This window comes from Mauremys reevesii, linkage group 22 (assembly GCF_016161935.1).
Source record: "Mauremys reevesii isolate NIE-2019 linkage group 22, ASM1616193v1, whole genome shotgun sequence".
Taxonomy (NCBI): Eukaryota; Metazoa; Chordata; order Testudines; family Geoemydidae; genus Mauremys; species Mauremys reevesii.
Window position 1 is genome coordinate 23,560,445 of NC_052644.1, and position 14,067 is coordinate 23,574,511.

Sequence of the window (14,067 nt, forward strand, 5' to 3'; positions counted from 1 at the left end):
GGGGGGGGGAGATTAGCCGCTCTGGTCTCCGATTGGCCGGCCCGTCTGTCCATCCCCTGCCCCCGCGCTTAGCCTAGCGACGGAGGAGGAAGGTTACCCGGACAGCAAACCCCGTTGCCTTGGCGACCCCCCGTTGCTAACCCCGGCAGCATCGGGTACCACTGGGGGGGGGTCGGAGCAGCGCTGGAGGCCGGGGACACCCCAAGGTAAAGCCCCCCCCAGCTCAGCCAGCAGAGACGGGGCGGGCAGCGGGATCAGCTGTTAATTGGATTGTCCCGGCTGGGGGGGGGGTAAGAGATGGGAGGGGCTTGGATAGAGGGGAGGGGCATCCCAAGGGCCGGGGGGGGCGTTGGGGTTGGATCTGTGGTGGACGAACGGCTCTTAAGGGACTAGGAGGGGGGTCAGGGTGGATCTGGGGGGGCAGGGATGGAGATGACAGAGGGGACAGATTCAGCTTCCTTCTTTGGAGGGGCTCTGGAGTGGGGGGACCAGAGCCCTCCCCGCTGCTTTCTCCTCCCCTGCTCATGATCCCCACGGGAGATGTTTCCCCTCCATTCCCCCACCGGATCTAGAACCCGCCTCTGTAGACACACCCAGCCTGTCTCTAGAACCCCCCCCGGCACAAACAGTGCCAGACGCCTTTAGAACCGGCCCCCTCTGCTCTAGAACCGGTCCCCACTCTAGAACCAGCGTCCCACCTGCCCCGAGGGAGCCTTCCCACCCCTTGCGGCTATTTCTGGGTTCCCCCGGATGCTAAAGGGGGGGAGGCTGGAGTCACCCCTCCCCCTGTTTTCTGGACCCCCCCCTTTAACCAGTCCGCTCTAGACTCAGATCATTTTCCAGAGTCTGTTCTCATGGCGAGGCAGGGCCTCTTTTGCCAGAACCACCTCTCAGCACCCCCCACTTCTGCAGCATCGGCCCCTGGGATCTAGACCCCACCCCATCTTCCTGCCGGGAAGCTGCAAAAACTCCCCAAACTCCCCTCACCCGGCACACCTCAGGGCTAGGACCCCGGGGCTGGTTCTCCCCCCAGGCTGCTACCCCCAGTCACGGAGGCCCCAGATCTGGGATCTGCCCCAGCCTAGATCCAGGCTCCGGGCTCCAAGGACCGGCCCAGTCCCACCCGCCCCCGGGCCGGGCTCCAGAATCCTCCAGAAAGCCTCCGTGTCCCAGGGTGGCTTTCCCACTGGTGGGGGATGGATGGATGAGTCGCGCGGGGGGGGGGGGCGTCTTGCTCGAATCCTCTGGCGCTTTGGGTCGGCTTTGGCCCGTTCTACAATGACCCCGGTTATTTCTCACCCCACCCAGGCGGCGAGATGACACCCCTACCTCATACCTCCCGCAGTGGCCGAGGAGCAGACAGAAACCTCTTCCCCGTGCAAAGTCCGGAGGGAAACTGAGGCACACGGCGGCAAAAGACGACGGCAGCTTCCCCCTTCGTCCCAGCTGCTTTCGCGGGGGTGGGGATAGGGAGCGGACACGACCGTCTCCTGATCCTCGTGTGTCGATGCCTGTGGGCTAGCAACAGGCAGCTGCGCCGGCCCAGGTCAAGCCGCCCCGGGGCCTCGGAGGAGAGCAGGGTCTTCTGGCAGGGCCCCCTTCTGGGGCGAACACCCTCTCTCCGCACCTGCCGGCCTGCCCCGGCTCCCCCCCAGCCGCAGCCAGGTAACATCACCAGCCGCTCAGAGCCTGGGTAGGGGACGAACCACCCCCCCCCCATCACGCCACCCCAGCCTCAAAGAGTCCCAGGCAGGAGACGTTTCTAGCTCACATCCCCAGCAAACTGGGTTCTAGAGTCCCTGGATCCCCGCTGGGTTCTCGGGGGCGGGAGGCTTTTCCAGATACCCAGTGGGGCCTAGAACAAGGGGGCCTTGCCCAGCTCCCCGGGGGTTCTGGAGTAATGAAGGCCTTTCCAGACCCACAGTGGGGTCTCGAGTAATGGAGGCTTTTCTAGACTCCCAGTGGGTTCTGGAGTAACAGGGGCTTATCTAGACCCTCCATGGGTTCTCAAATAATGGGGACTTTTTCAGATCCTCCACGGGATCTAGAGCAGCTGAGGAGTTTCCATTGGGGCCTACGGAGCTGCGTGCTAGATTCCCGGTGGGTTCTAGAGTGACAGAGCTCTCTCTCTGGATCCCACCTGGGTTCTAGAACAACAGGGCTCTAGATTTCCTCCTTGCCTTTGAGAGTGATGGAGCGTTTCCCTGTGGTTGCCCCCCGTCTCTCCCTCTTGCTCCAGGAGCTGCTGCGGCGCCTTCGTGACTCAGTTCCCCCAGCCCGATCACCCCAGGGGTTCCCCTTCTCCCCTTCGTACCCCCTGCCCATAGCAATACCCCCATGCTGTGGCTGGTAGGGGGCCTCGCCCCCTGCATCTCTCCATCTTACTGCGCCCCCCCGGACCCCTTCCTGCCAGGCTCCTTCCCGCCCCGGTCCCTCACCGCTGCGCCTTCTTCTGATTCGCTCCCTCCCATTTGCCACCTAATTGGCTGATTGGGCTAATCCAGCCCTCCTAGGGCCAATGTGGGGAGGACACCCCATCACCCAGGGGGGCTTGAGCCTAGATCCATGTTCTAGATCCCCAGAGTGCTCGAACCCAGCCCTGGCTCCTCAAGTGGTTCTAGAGTAACTGGGGGGCAAGCTCTAGATCTCAGCCAGTCCCTACACCCCAGGATCTATCTCCCCTGGGGGTTCTAGAAGGGGGCCTTTCTAGAGCCCAGCACGTTCTAGATCCCGGAGGATCTGAGAGATGGGCGGAGGGGGAGCCCAGGGGGCTGTGGGTCAGGAGTGAGGAGCATTTTCCCCCCAGGCTGGTTCTGCAGGGCACGGCCGCCCTCCCCGGCTCAAGGGGCACCAGCATCTGGACCCAGGTGACTGAGTCCCCCCTCCATGGCCCAGAGTGACTCTAGGGGGGACAGGAGACGTATGGGGTGATGGGGAGCACCGTGGGGCAGGGGGCTGGGCAGGGGGCGCTATCCCTTGGCAGTCAAGGCTGGGCACTGGGGGGCGCTGGGGGGGGGGGAGCTGGACGGGGGCGCTCTCCCCTGGCAGTCAGGGCCGGGCGCTAGGGGGCAGGTTGGGGGCTGGGCAGGGGGCGCTCTCCCCTGGCAGTCAGGGCCGGGCACTAGGGGGCAGGTTGGGGGCAGGGAAGGGGGTGCACTCCCCTAGCAGTCAGGGCTGGGCGCTGTGCTGCAGACTGTTTCTGTGCTGCTGTTACCTACCTGCCTCGCCCCAGACGTGGCTGCATCTGACGAGGTTCTAACTCTCCCGTTCTCTCTCCTCACAGGGCTGAGGCAGCCGGCCCCCGGGGGTCACGGGGTTCCCCTCCCCAGCGGGCAGAGACCCCGGTTTGGTCCCCGAGTGCACCATGGGCGGGGCTGGGCCCCAGCTCCAGCACTGGGGGGCTGAGAAAAGTGAAGCCTGCGGAATCAGGTGATTTCCCCCCCTTCCAAGGCCGGGGGTCAGAGGGGTTGGGTATTTCCTGGGGCAGTTGAGGGTGTGGGGCAGGGAAGGGGAAGATCTGGGACTAAGGGGCTGCAGAGATACTTGGGGAGGGGCAATTGGGGGAGATCCAGGGGGTCGGGTGGTAGAGATGGGGACAGTGTGTGTTGGGGGGAGCATTTGGAAGCTCCAGGGGAAGCGGGGGGCTGTGAGGGTGGAAAAAGGGAGCAGATTCCAGGGGGATAAGGCTGCCTGAGGAAGGGACCCCCCAAATATTTAACCCCACCATGTATTCTCCCCCCCCCAGCTGCAGTGCCCACCAGAGCCCCCACCGGGCCCCTGAACCCCCAATCCCGGCAGCAGAGACGGCACCGGTGGCTGGAGGTAAGTGGGGGGGGTGTTAGGGGGGCACCGCACCCTCCCTGCCCTGGGCACCGGGGGGCGCCCCGCTCCGCCCCATTAACTCTCTCCTCTCTGCCCCGCAGTGAACGTGGTGGTGGTGGTGGATGGGAGCTGTATCCTCCAATACACTCATCGGGACTCCCCCTGCCGTTGTCTCCGCCGTGGGGACGCCCAGCTGGCCCGCCGGCCTCCCCCCTGCTATGGGGCCGCTGCCCCCTGCAGCCCCCCTGCTGCTGGGCCCCCTCTCTCCCGCCGGGCCCGGGGCCTGGGGGTCCGCTGCTGCGCTGAGTTTTGCCTGGGGGAGGAAGAGGAGCGGGCGGAGCGGAGACCCTGCCACCCGGGAGCGCCCCCCCGCCGTGCCCCGCCGCCCGGCCGGCTGACACCAGTGCCCCTGCCCCGCAGCGCCACGGGGCCCTGGTTTACGGTGGAGGCGCCAGAGGACGGTGGACCCGGGGCCCAGGTGGCCAGGATCTGGGACCGGGGGCGCTGCCCCCTGCTGGAGGAGGGCGACCTCGTGGCCAAGGTGAACGGGGCTGACGTGAGGGGCCTCGGGCCCCAGGAGGTGGAGAATGTCCTGCAGCAGCACACGCGGGCCGGGGACGTCATCCTGCTGGTGGAGCGGAGAGGTAAGGGGGGCTGTGGGCACTGGGGGGGGCCACTCGTGGCCGATTCACTTCCTGCCTGACCCACTAGGGGGCGCCATGGGCCCTGGCTGCTGCAGTTCCTGCCTGACTCACTAGGGGGCGCCAGGGGCCCTGGCTGCTGCACTTCCTGCCTGGCCCACTAGGGGGCACCGGGGGCTGCTCCAGCTGCTGCACTTCCTGCCTGGCCCACTAGGGGGCACAAGGGAGCCCTGGCTGCTGCACCTCCTGCCTGACCCACTAGGGGGCGCCGGGGGCTGCTCCAGCTGCTGCACTTCCTGCCTGACCCACTAGGGGGCACAAGGGGGGCCTGGCTGCTGCACTTCCTGCCTGACCCACTAGGGGGCGCCGGGGGCTGCTCCAGCTGCTGCACTTCCTGCCTGGCCCACTAGGGGGCACAAGGGGGCCCTGGCTGCTGCACTTCCTGCCTGACCCACTAGGGGGCGCCGGGGGCTGCTCCAGTTGCTGCACTTCCTGCCTGACCCACTAGGGGGCACCAGGGACCCCTGGCTGCTGCACTTCCTGCCTCACCCACTAGGGTGCGCTGGGGGGCCCTGGCTGCTGCACTTCCTGCCTGACCCACTAGAGGGCGCCGGGGGCTGCTCCAGCTGCTGCACTTCCTGCCTGACCCACTAGGGGGCACCAGGGGCCCCTGGCTGCTGCACGTCCTGCCTGACCCACTAGAGGGCGCTGGCTGTTGGGGGAGCAGCGGGAGCTGTTGGTAATGTTGGGGGACCCCATACTGATTGATCCCCTTTTTCTTCCCGTCCCCAGGTCCTGGACTCCGCCAGCCCCCCCTGGAGCCCTTGTTCTCCATCCCCTCCCCCTGCCGGGATCCCCCCCAGGCGGGGGGGCCCCGGGGCTCTTGGGGGGGTCCCAGCGGGGATACTCTGGCCGTCACCAGCTTTGTGGGGCCCGAACCCAGGGACGTGCTGCTGTGCCCGGCCCGCTGTCGTGGGGGGGAGGCCCGGAGGCCGCGACGCCCCCAGCCCGCGGGGGGCCCCGGGGAGCTGGGGGGCAGCATGGCCCCAGACAGCGCCGGGAGAGCAGGTGAGTGGGGGGGAGGCATGGCAAGAAGGGGGGGTTGGAAGCAGAGGGCTGCAGGTTGGGGGAGGGAGCTATGGGGGATGGGTTTGGGGGTGCTTAGGACTGGGGGGGTCTGTGGTGCAGTGGGGGAGGGGCCATGATGGGGGGATGATGGAGGCAATCTTGGGGGCTGCAGGGGGAGGGGCAGGGAGCTGGGGGGGGCTCTCCGGGAGATGCATGTAGGGGCAGGGTGACTCCTGGGTGGGGTGGGGACATGGGAGGCTGCCTCCCCATACTCCAAGCTATCCCCTCCCCCCCATTTCTGAGCCTCCCCCCCCCTCGGCCTGGCACAAGAGACCCCATTGTGTTCTGCTCCCTGACCCATGTCAGGCTCCGCCCCCCTCCCCAGGCAGCGGGGGGGGCATCTATGGTGGGGCACGGCCTGTTCCACCCCATAAAGCTCTGGAATTTCTCCCCGCTCCCCACAGCGCCCCTGCTGGGAGAGGCCTGGCCCTCCCCAGCTCCCAAAGGGTTAACCCCCACGCCCACATTCCCCAGTGTCCTTGACTTTCTCAGCCCAGCTTGTTTGTCCTGGGAAACTCCTCTGGGAGGAAGGCGGCCGAGCTGGGGGGCCTGTGGACACCCCGCCCCACGCCTGTGCCCCCCCAGGAACCAGGGGGCTCCCCCCCCCACGGCCAGCCATGCTGCAAAGGGTCCAGTCCGTGCTGCGAAACGTCCAGGGTTTGAACCGACCCCCCCCCCCGATACCTCCCTTCTGACCCCCGGCTTCCCCCCCGGCCTTTCTTGTCCTGTCCTGGTTTTCGGGGTGGCGGGGGCTGCATCCTGAGGGAGGGGGGGTTCTCCCCACACACAGGGGGAGTGGGAGGGGTCTGTAACTTTGAGTGGGTGATTTTGGGGGGGAGATAGAAGGGGGGCTGGGAGTGTCTCTCACCCCACGTCACCCCCCCAGCCTCCCTCCACACACACTCACACCCCCACTGCCACCTCCATGGTTACACTCCCCTCGACTCCCCCTGCCCCGCACGGCCCCCTGCTGCAGGCCCCCCTCACTCAGCCCCCTCTCCCCACAACCCGCCCCCTCTGCCCCACCTCCAGCCCCACATAAACCCCTCTCCTCCACTCCGCACACAGCCCCTTCTGTCCCCCCGCCCCCCTCAGCCCTCCACATCCCACACTTCGCCTCCTACCCCCAGCCCCCTTGCCCCACAACCAACTCCCCCTCCCACCTGTCTGTCTCCTGCCCAACCCCACTGGGTAAATATTGACCCCGATAAGAGCTTCAAGTTTGAAAGCTGGGGAGGGGAGATTTTGGGTGGGGCCCTGTCTGGAGGTGGGGGTGGGTCAGTGTTTCTGGGGGGCTGGTTGGGGGGAAGGGGGTTTGCTGGGGGAGGCCGATGCCGGGTGGGGGGGCTCCGGTCTCTAGAAGGGGTTCGGGTCTGGGGAGGTTGGAGTCAGTGGGGTCTGGTCGTGAGGGGGAAGGGGGGCAGGGTCAGTGGGCAGGAGGTTTAGTTCATCAGTGGGGGGTTTGGGGGGGAGCTGGCACCCCCCTCCCCATTCACAGACCCTCTCCCCCCCCTCCTGCCCAGCAGACAGGCTGGTACCTGGGCCCAGCAGCGACCCCCCCGGCGGGAAGCATCCGGAAGACGGGGGGCTTCTGGCTCGGTTCTCCCACCCTGAACTCGGGGGCCTCTTTCGCCAGGTGGGGGCCAAGGTCCGGCTGCGAATGCTGCCCCCCCTCAGGGACATGGGTGAGTGCCCCCCCCCCGCCAGGAGGAGAAGGTAAGGGGGCAAAGGGTGGGGGACGGGGAAGGGAGAGGGATGGGGGTGTGAGGGAGGGGCCAGAGGGGGAGCAGGCCGCTGCCCCCCCCCACACCCACTGACCCCCCCCTATCCCCTCCCCAGCTGCCTCCAGCGATCTGGACGGGGCCGACATCCAGGTGGAGGAAGGAGCCGGGAGGCCGGGGTGCCGGCTGCCCCAGCCACAGGTTGGGGGCAGGCCGAGGGGCTGGTATGAGGGGGTGGGAAGGCCGGGGATGGCTATTGCAGGACATGGATATGAGGGGAGGGGAGGGGCCAGTGGGGGGGCAGATATGGGGGGGCAGATGGTGATTGGGGAAGGGAGGGGCAGCGCGTTTGCTATCAGGGGCTGAGAGCCCTTGGGCCGGGGGTCCCAGCCAGGCAGTCACCCCACCCCCCCTTTCCCAGTGTCTGTCAGCCCCCCGGGACCCCCCCAGCTACTCGGTGGAGCTGCTGCGTGGCCCCCTCGGCTTCGGGTTCAGCCTGCGGGGGGGCAGCGAATACAACATGGACATCTACGTGCTGGGGCTGCTGGAGGGGGGGCCGGCCCAGCAGAGCGGCAAGATACAGGTACCTGCCTGCGCTGGGCCGGGCATGGGGCGGGGGCTGGGCAGGGGGGTCTCTCCCCTGGCGGTGGGGCCGGGCGCTGGGGGGTGCTGTGGGACAGGGAGCAGGGTGTGGGCTGGGCAGGGGGGCTCTCCCCTGGCGGTGGGGCCGGGCGCTGGGGGGTGCTGTGGGACAGGGAGCAGGGTGTGGGCTGGGCAGGGGGGTCTCTCCCCTGGCGGTGGGGCCGGGCCCTGAGGGGTGCTGTGGGACAGGGAGCAGGGTGAGGGGCTGGCAAGGGGCTGGGCAGGGGGGGCTCTCCCCTGGCAATGGGGCCGGGCGCTGGGGGACCGGGAGCGGGCTGGGCCGGGGGCTCTCCCCTGGCGGTGGGGCCGGGCGCTCGGGGGCGCCGTGCTGCGGAGGGCACGGGGATGTGGCGCGGGGGCTCCCCCGGTGGCAGTGGCCGGTACTGCAGTGTCAGTCTCTGGGGCAGGTCAGTGACCAGCTGCTGGAGATCAATGGGGAGCCCACGCTGGGCATGACGCACGCCCGGGCCGTGGAGCAGATCCGCCGGGGCAGCCGCATCTGCCTGGTGCTCAGGAAAGCGGCGGCCGTCCCGACTACGGTGAGTCCTGCACCCCGCCTCCCTCCTGCTACAGCCTGTGTCCCCAAAACTGAGGCAGGTGGTATTTCCCACCACCCGCCTCCCAAGGGAGATGGCAGGACCCACAATAATATCCTCCCCCCCTTATCCCATGGGAGATGGTATGATCTAAAGTGAGGTTCTTTTCCCCCCTCCTCTAAATCCTAAGGAAAATGGTACCACCCATTGTGTGCCCCCCCCCCCCAGTTCCTGGGGCGATGATATGACCATCCCTCTGTTCCCCTCCCCATGACATAATCCATAGTGACCTCCTGATTCTCCCAGAGCAGATGGTACAACCCACAGTGTCCCCGCATCCCTGGGGAGATGGTGCGACCCCATAGTGAACACCCCCATGGAGAGATGATACAACTCCATAGTGACCCCATGCACACATCCCACAGCAACACCCCTTCCTGCATCCCTGGGGAGATGGTAAGACCCCATAATGACCCACACACACACACCCCAGGAGATATGATCCCCAGTTATACACCCCCGCATCCTAGGGGAGATGGTCTGACCCTCAGTGACCCCCCCTGCATCCCTGGAGCGGTGGTACAACCCCATAATGACCCTCCCCCACATCCCTGGGACGAAGGGGGCACCCCTCAGTGACAACCCCGGCATCCCTCGAGAGATGGTGTGACCCTCAGTGACCCCCCCCTGCATCCCTGGGGAGATGGGTCAGCCCCATCATGACACCCTCCCATCGTAGGGCAGATGGTGCGACCCATCGTTGTGGGGGTAGCAGGTGTCCCAGTGCATGGGGGCAGTGGGGTCTGGGAATAGCGTATAATATCCGGGAGCTGGTTTACCCCTCTGCCCCCCACCCCTCCCTCAGTCTCTGGGGCAGGTCAGTGACCAGCTGCTGGAGATCAATGGGGAGCCCACGCTGGGCATGACGCACGCCCGGGCCGTGGAGCAGATCCGCCGGGGGGGCAGCCGCATCTGCCTGGTGCTCAGGAAAGGCGACGGCTTCGTCCCCGACTACGGTGAGTCCTGCACCCCCGCCTCCCTCCTGCTACAGCCTGTGTCCCCCCAAAACTGAGGGCAGGTGGTATTTCCCCACCACCCGCCTCCCAAGGGAGATGGCAGGACCCACAATAATATCCTCCCCCCCTTATCCCATGGGAGATGGTATGATCTAAAGTGAGGTTCTTTTCCCCCTTCCTCTAAATCCTAAGGAAAATGGTACCACCCATAGTGTGCCCCCCCCCCCCAGTTCCTGGGGCGATGATATGACCATCCCTCTGTTCCCCTCCCCCATGACATAATCCATAGTGACCTCCCCTGATTCTCCCAGAGCAGATGGTACAACCCACAGTGTCCCCCCCGCATCCCTGGGGAGATGGTACGACCCCATAGTGAACACCCCCCCCCCATGGAGAGATGATACAACTCCATAGTGACCCCATGCACACATCCCACAGCAACACCCCCTTCCTGCATCCCTGGGGAGATGGTAAGACCCCATAATGACCCCCCCCCACACACACACACCCCAGGGGAGATATGATCCCCAGTTATACACCCCCCCGCATCCTAGGGGAGATGGTCTGACCCTCAGTGACCCCCCCTGCATCCCTGGAGAGGTGGTACAACCCCATAATGACCCTCCCCCACATCCCTGGGAAGAAAGGGGCAACCCTCAGTGACAACCCCTGCATCCCTAGAGAGATGGTGTGACCCTCAGTGACCCCCCCCTGCATCCCTGGGGAGATGGGTCAGCCCCATCATGACACCCTCCCATCGTAGGGCAGATGGTGCGACCCATCGTTGTGGGGGTAGCAGGTGTCCCAGTGCATGGGGGGCAGTGGGGTCTGGGGGAATAGCGTATAATATCCGGGAGCTGGTTTACCCCTCTGCCCCCACCCCTCCCCTCCCCTCCGGGGGTGTCTCTGAATGGGGAGCAGATTTTGGGGGTTCAATATTCATCCTATTTCTCTCCCCCCTTTCTGCCCCTTCTCTGACTCTGACCCTCCACATCCCACCCTGGTCCTTTTGTCCCTTCCTGCCCCCCCCATCATGTCCTCTCCGCCCCCACTCCCCGGCCAACCCCACCTGCCTATGCCCCTCTGCCTCTCCCACTATTCACGGCACCCCCATGCCCTGTTCTGACCCCCATCCCTGATGTCCCCTCCCCGCCCATCTGTCCCCCTTCCTGGGTTCCCCCCATCTGTACTGCCCCCAGTGTCCGTGTGCGCCCCACAGCAACTCCGCTCTGCAGCCTGGCGCTGTGCGTCACCAACTCCCGGCGGGGGGAGCCCTGCTTCTGCCTCGTGGGACGGCTGGAGCGTGACTGGTGGGTTGCCCCCCCCCCTCGGTCACAGCAATGGGTAAATCCTCCCCCCCCCACCCGCCCAGGTCAGAGCAATGGGTCAATCCAGGTCCTGCCCCAGTCACAGCAATGGGAAATTCCTCCCCACATAGGCCAGAGCACTGGGGCAATCCAGCCCCCACCCCCATCCCAGTCACAGTGATGGGCAATTCCTCCCACATCAGAGTAGTAGGTCAATCCAGCCCCCATTCCAGTCACAGTAATGGGCCAATCCAGTTGCCCCCCCAGACCAGAGCAATGGGCCAATCCTGCCCCCTCTCCCCATACTACCAGGTCCCCTTATCTGTTTGCTTGGCCAATCCTGACAAGACACCCCCCCTCCTGGGAATGTGGAGTTCAATGCTGTTTCCCGGGGGGGTGGGGAGGATCTCTCCAGTGCTAGAGAGATAGATACCCCCCCATAGATGGGGATATATGAGTAACCCCCCTTTCTGTTCTTGGCCCCCAGCTGTGGACCCTTGCCCTGACCCTGCTGTTCCCCACAGACCACCCCCACCCTCCCATCACTGACCCTGTTGTACCCCCAGGAGACCCCCCCACTACCAACCCCCCCAAAGCTTCACCAGCCCCTTGCTGTTTAGCCAAACCATCTGAACAGATGTTGGCAAGGACATGCGGGTGGGAGGGGGACACACACACCCAGAAAATGGGGTTGATCCTAGGGGGAAGGACCGGTAAGGAAGCGATCCCAGGGTAACTGTGAGGAGGGGGGGGTGTCTTTCACTATGTTCTCTGGGCCTGATCCCCCCCATCTCATTCTCTTTCCCCTCTCCAGACCGTGAGCACATCCCCAACCCCGCCGGACGGGACCGGATGCCAGAGGGTGGACCGGCACCACACGGCTGGAGAGCAGACACAGCCGAGAGGTCTCCGCGCTGGGGACGGGATGCCAGGGGCTGCCTGGAGGCTTCTCCCAGCAGTGCCGAGCGAGGATCCCACCGCTGCCACCAACACGGGTTCCGGGACCGTCGGGGCGCAGAGCAGGGCTGGCCAGCATCGGGGACGGAGGCGGAGGCCAGGAAGGGAGAGAGCGGGTCCCTCTCCCCACAGAGGGAGCAGGTCTGGAGGGGCCTCTCGGAACCAGCCCCCGGGCCCTGGCTGGTGCCCAGCAAGGAGCGCCTCTCCCGAGCCCTGAGGGGTGTCTGCATGGGAGAGGGGGAGGACGATGAAGGGGGCAGCTTGGGGCAGGGCAAAGGCAGAGAGGTGAGGTGGAGGACCTAGTCCAGCCCCGCCCAGAGCAGGATGTTCTCAGTGCCTGGGAGAATCCACCCACCCCTCATCTGGATGTGCAATGGTACCTTCCATTCTCATCTCCACCTCTTCAACCAGGGCCCAGCTATGTAGTGGTACCCTCCACTCTTGTTCCCCTCCCCATTTTGATTAAGGGTACTGTCTAATCTACTCACAGTGGTACCTGCCATTTCCTCCCCCCCAATCAGCTATGCAGTGGTATCATCCTCTCCTGTCCCCCACCCTCTGGGCTGTGAAATGGTACCTTCAGTTCATCTTGTGCGTGTCTCCCCCCCCCCAACCATGCAATGAATGGTACTTTCCTATCTCCCCTCCCCCATTCACAATCTGTACTCATACCTTCTACTCTGCTGGTACCTTTCCCCCCCACCGGTCTGTGCAATGGTGCTGTCCACTGGTGCCCTCTTTGGCAATGGTATTGGCCACTTGTAATTTTGCATCCCCCATGTCAGGATTGCAATGGTACTGTCCACTCTACCTTGCCAACATTCCACAGAGCCACACGTGGACTGACCCATTCCATGGAAGGGGAGGAAACTGAGCCAATCCATTCCATGGGGGGGGACTATCCCTGAATAGAGCAATGTCAGATGGACTGATCCATAAGGGGTGGGAGCCACCACATGTGGCTTGATCCACTCCATGTATGGGTGTGTGGGGGGAAATGGACCCAACCATTCCCTTGAGGTGGGGGAAGGATATCATCAAGGGCCAAACCATTTCATAGAGCAGGGGGAATAGACCAATCCATTGCAGGCTCACATTTGGACTGATCCATTCTGTGCAGCAGTGGGGGGGGGGGAATCACAGACCTATTCCATGGAGGGGGGCAGAATGGTTCGAGGTGGGGGGAGATGGGAAATGGTTGGTTCTGCTCCAGAAGGGGTCCTCCTTCCCCAGGGGATGGGAGGGGTGGAGGGGTCGCGGTCTCGCATTAAGATGCTGCAGTTGCCTTGGTTTCTGTCTCCATGGGGACAGTGTTTATTTAAAATGAACAGAAACTCTCCTACCGGCAACGAATAAAAAGGAAAAAACCCAAAGGGGTTTGTGGTTGTGTCGCCTGAGTCATTTCAGTAGCACAAAGGGCATCTGGAACATGCCCCTCCTGCCACAGAGCGAACCCAGGCGTCCGGGCTCCCAGCCCCTGCTGCTCCTCTAACCACCAGCCCCCACACCCCTCGCAGAGCCGGGGAGAGAACCCAGGAGTCCTGGCTCCCAGCCCCCCGCTCTAAGCCATCAGCCCCCACTCCCCTCACAGAGCCGGGGAGAGAACCCAGGAGTCCTGGCTCCCAGCCCCCCGCTCTAAGCCATCAGCCCCCACTCCACTCCTCAGGGAGAGAACCCAGGAGTCCTGGCTCCCAGACCCCACTCCCCCGCTCTAAGCCATCAGCCCCCACTCCACTCCCCAGGGAGAGAACCCAGGAGTCCTGGCTCCCAGACCCCCCTCCCCCGCTCTAAGCCATCAGCCCCCACTCCACTCCCCAGGGAGAGAACCCAGGAGGCTCTGTCTGTGGGAGGGGAGTGGGGTCGAGACCTCCCGTGGGGGAGCCAGGGAGCGGTGTGGGGGGAGGTGGTTCAGACACATGGTACCACTGACATCCCCTACACGCTCTCTGGTCCCCACCCCCCCAGGTCTGCAGGCTGCTGTTTGCCTTTGACTCCAGCAGCCCCGCTGGGGTGGGCACCCCCCGGCCGGTAGATGGGGTGGGGGGGTTAAAGGAGGGGAGGGGGACAAGCTCGGGGGGGACTCCGGCTTTGTGCTTTTTGCCCCCCCCCCCCCCCCCGTCTGGCACGGCTCTGCCCAGCCTGGCCACTTCCTGCCGGGCTCTGCGAGCAGCGGGTGATGCAGCCGCTGGCACCATGCCCACCTGGGTCCCGCCCTGCACAGCGCAGCCCCACCTGGCTGGGGGGGGAGCAGGTCTGGGGATGGCTGGAGGTGTGTGTGGGGACGGAGGGGGTGGGGG

At 65.2% G+C, this 14,067-nt stretch overlaps 1 protein-coding gene across 3 annotated transcripts; it reads left to right on the forward strand.

Annotated features, from left to right (window-relative positions):
• Positions 1–72: 72 nt before the first annotated feature.
• MAGIX (MAGI family member, X-linked) lies at positions 73–13,192 on the forward strand. Of its 3 annotated transcripts, none has more exons than XM_039510367.1 (12): positions 73–206; positions 1,309–1,665; positions 3,284–3,429; positions 3,746–3,822; positions 3,924–4,466; positions 5,256–5,531; positions 7,115–7,276; positions 7,431–7,513; positions 7,734–7,895; positions 9,368–9,506; positions 10,706–10,816; positions 11,628–13,192. In XM_039510367.1, exons 3-12 carry the CDS (start codon positions 3,365–3,367, stop codon positions 12,071–12,073), a joined length of 2,064 nt encoding a protein of 687 aa, XP_039366301.1. In that variant the 5' UTR covers positions 73–206; positions 1,309–1,665; positions 3,284–3,364; the 3' UTR covers positions 12,074–13,192. The 3 variants fall into 3 exon arrangements, with proteins under 3 accessions (XP_039366301.1, XP_039366302.1, XP_039366303.1); XM_039510368.1 differs by having other exon boundaries at positions 7,118–7,276; positions 11,628–13,191; XM_039510369.1 differs by lacking the exon at positions 10,706–10,816 and having other exon boundaries at positions 11,628–13,182.
• Positions 13,193–14,067: the final 875 nt, after the last annotated feature.

Coding starts and splice junctions, on each gene's coding strand:
- MAGIX (XM_039510367.1), top strand. CDS start 3,365: ATGGGCGGGGCTGGGCCCCAGCTCCAGCACTGGGGGGCTGAGAAAAGT. Junction 9,507..10,705: donor CGGCTTCGTCCCCGACTACG/GTGAGTCCTGCA, acceptor TACTGCCCCCAG/TGTCCGTGTGCGCCCCACAG. Junction 10,817..11,627: donor GGACGGCTGGAGCGTGACTG/GTGGGTTGCCCC, acceptor TCCCCTCTCCAG/ACCGTGAGCACATCCCCAAC.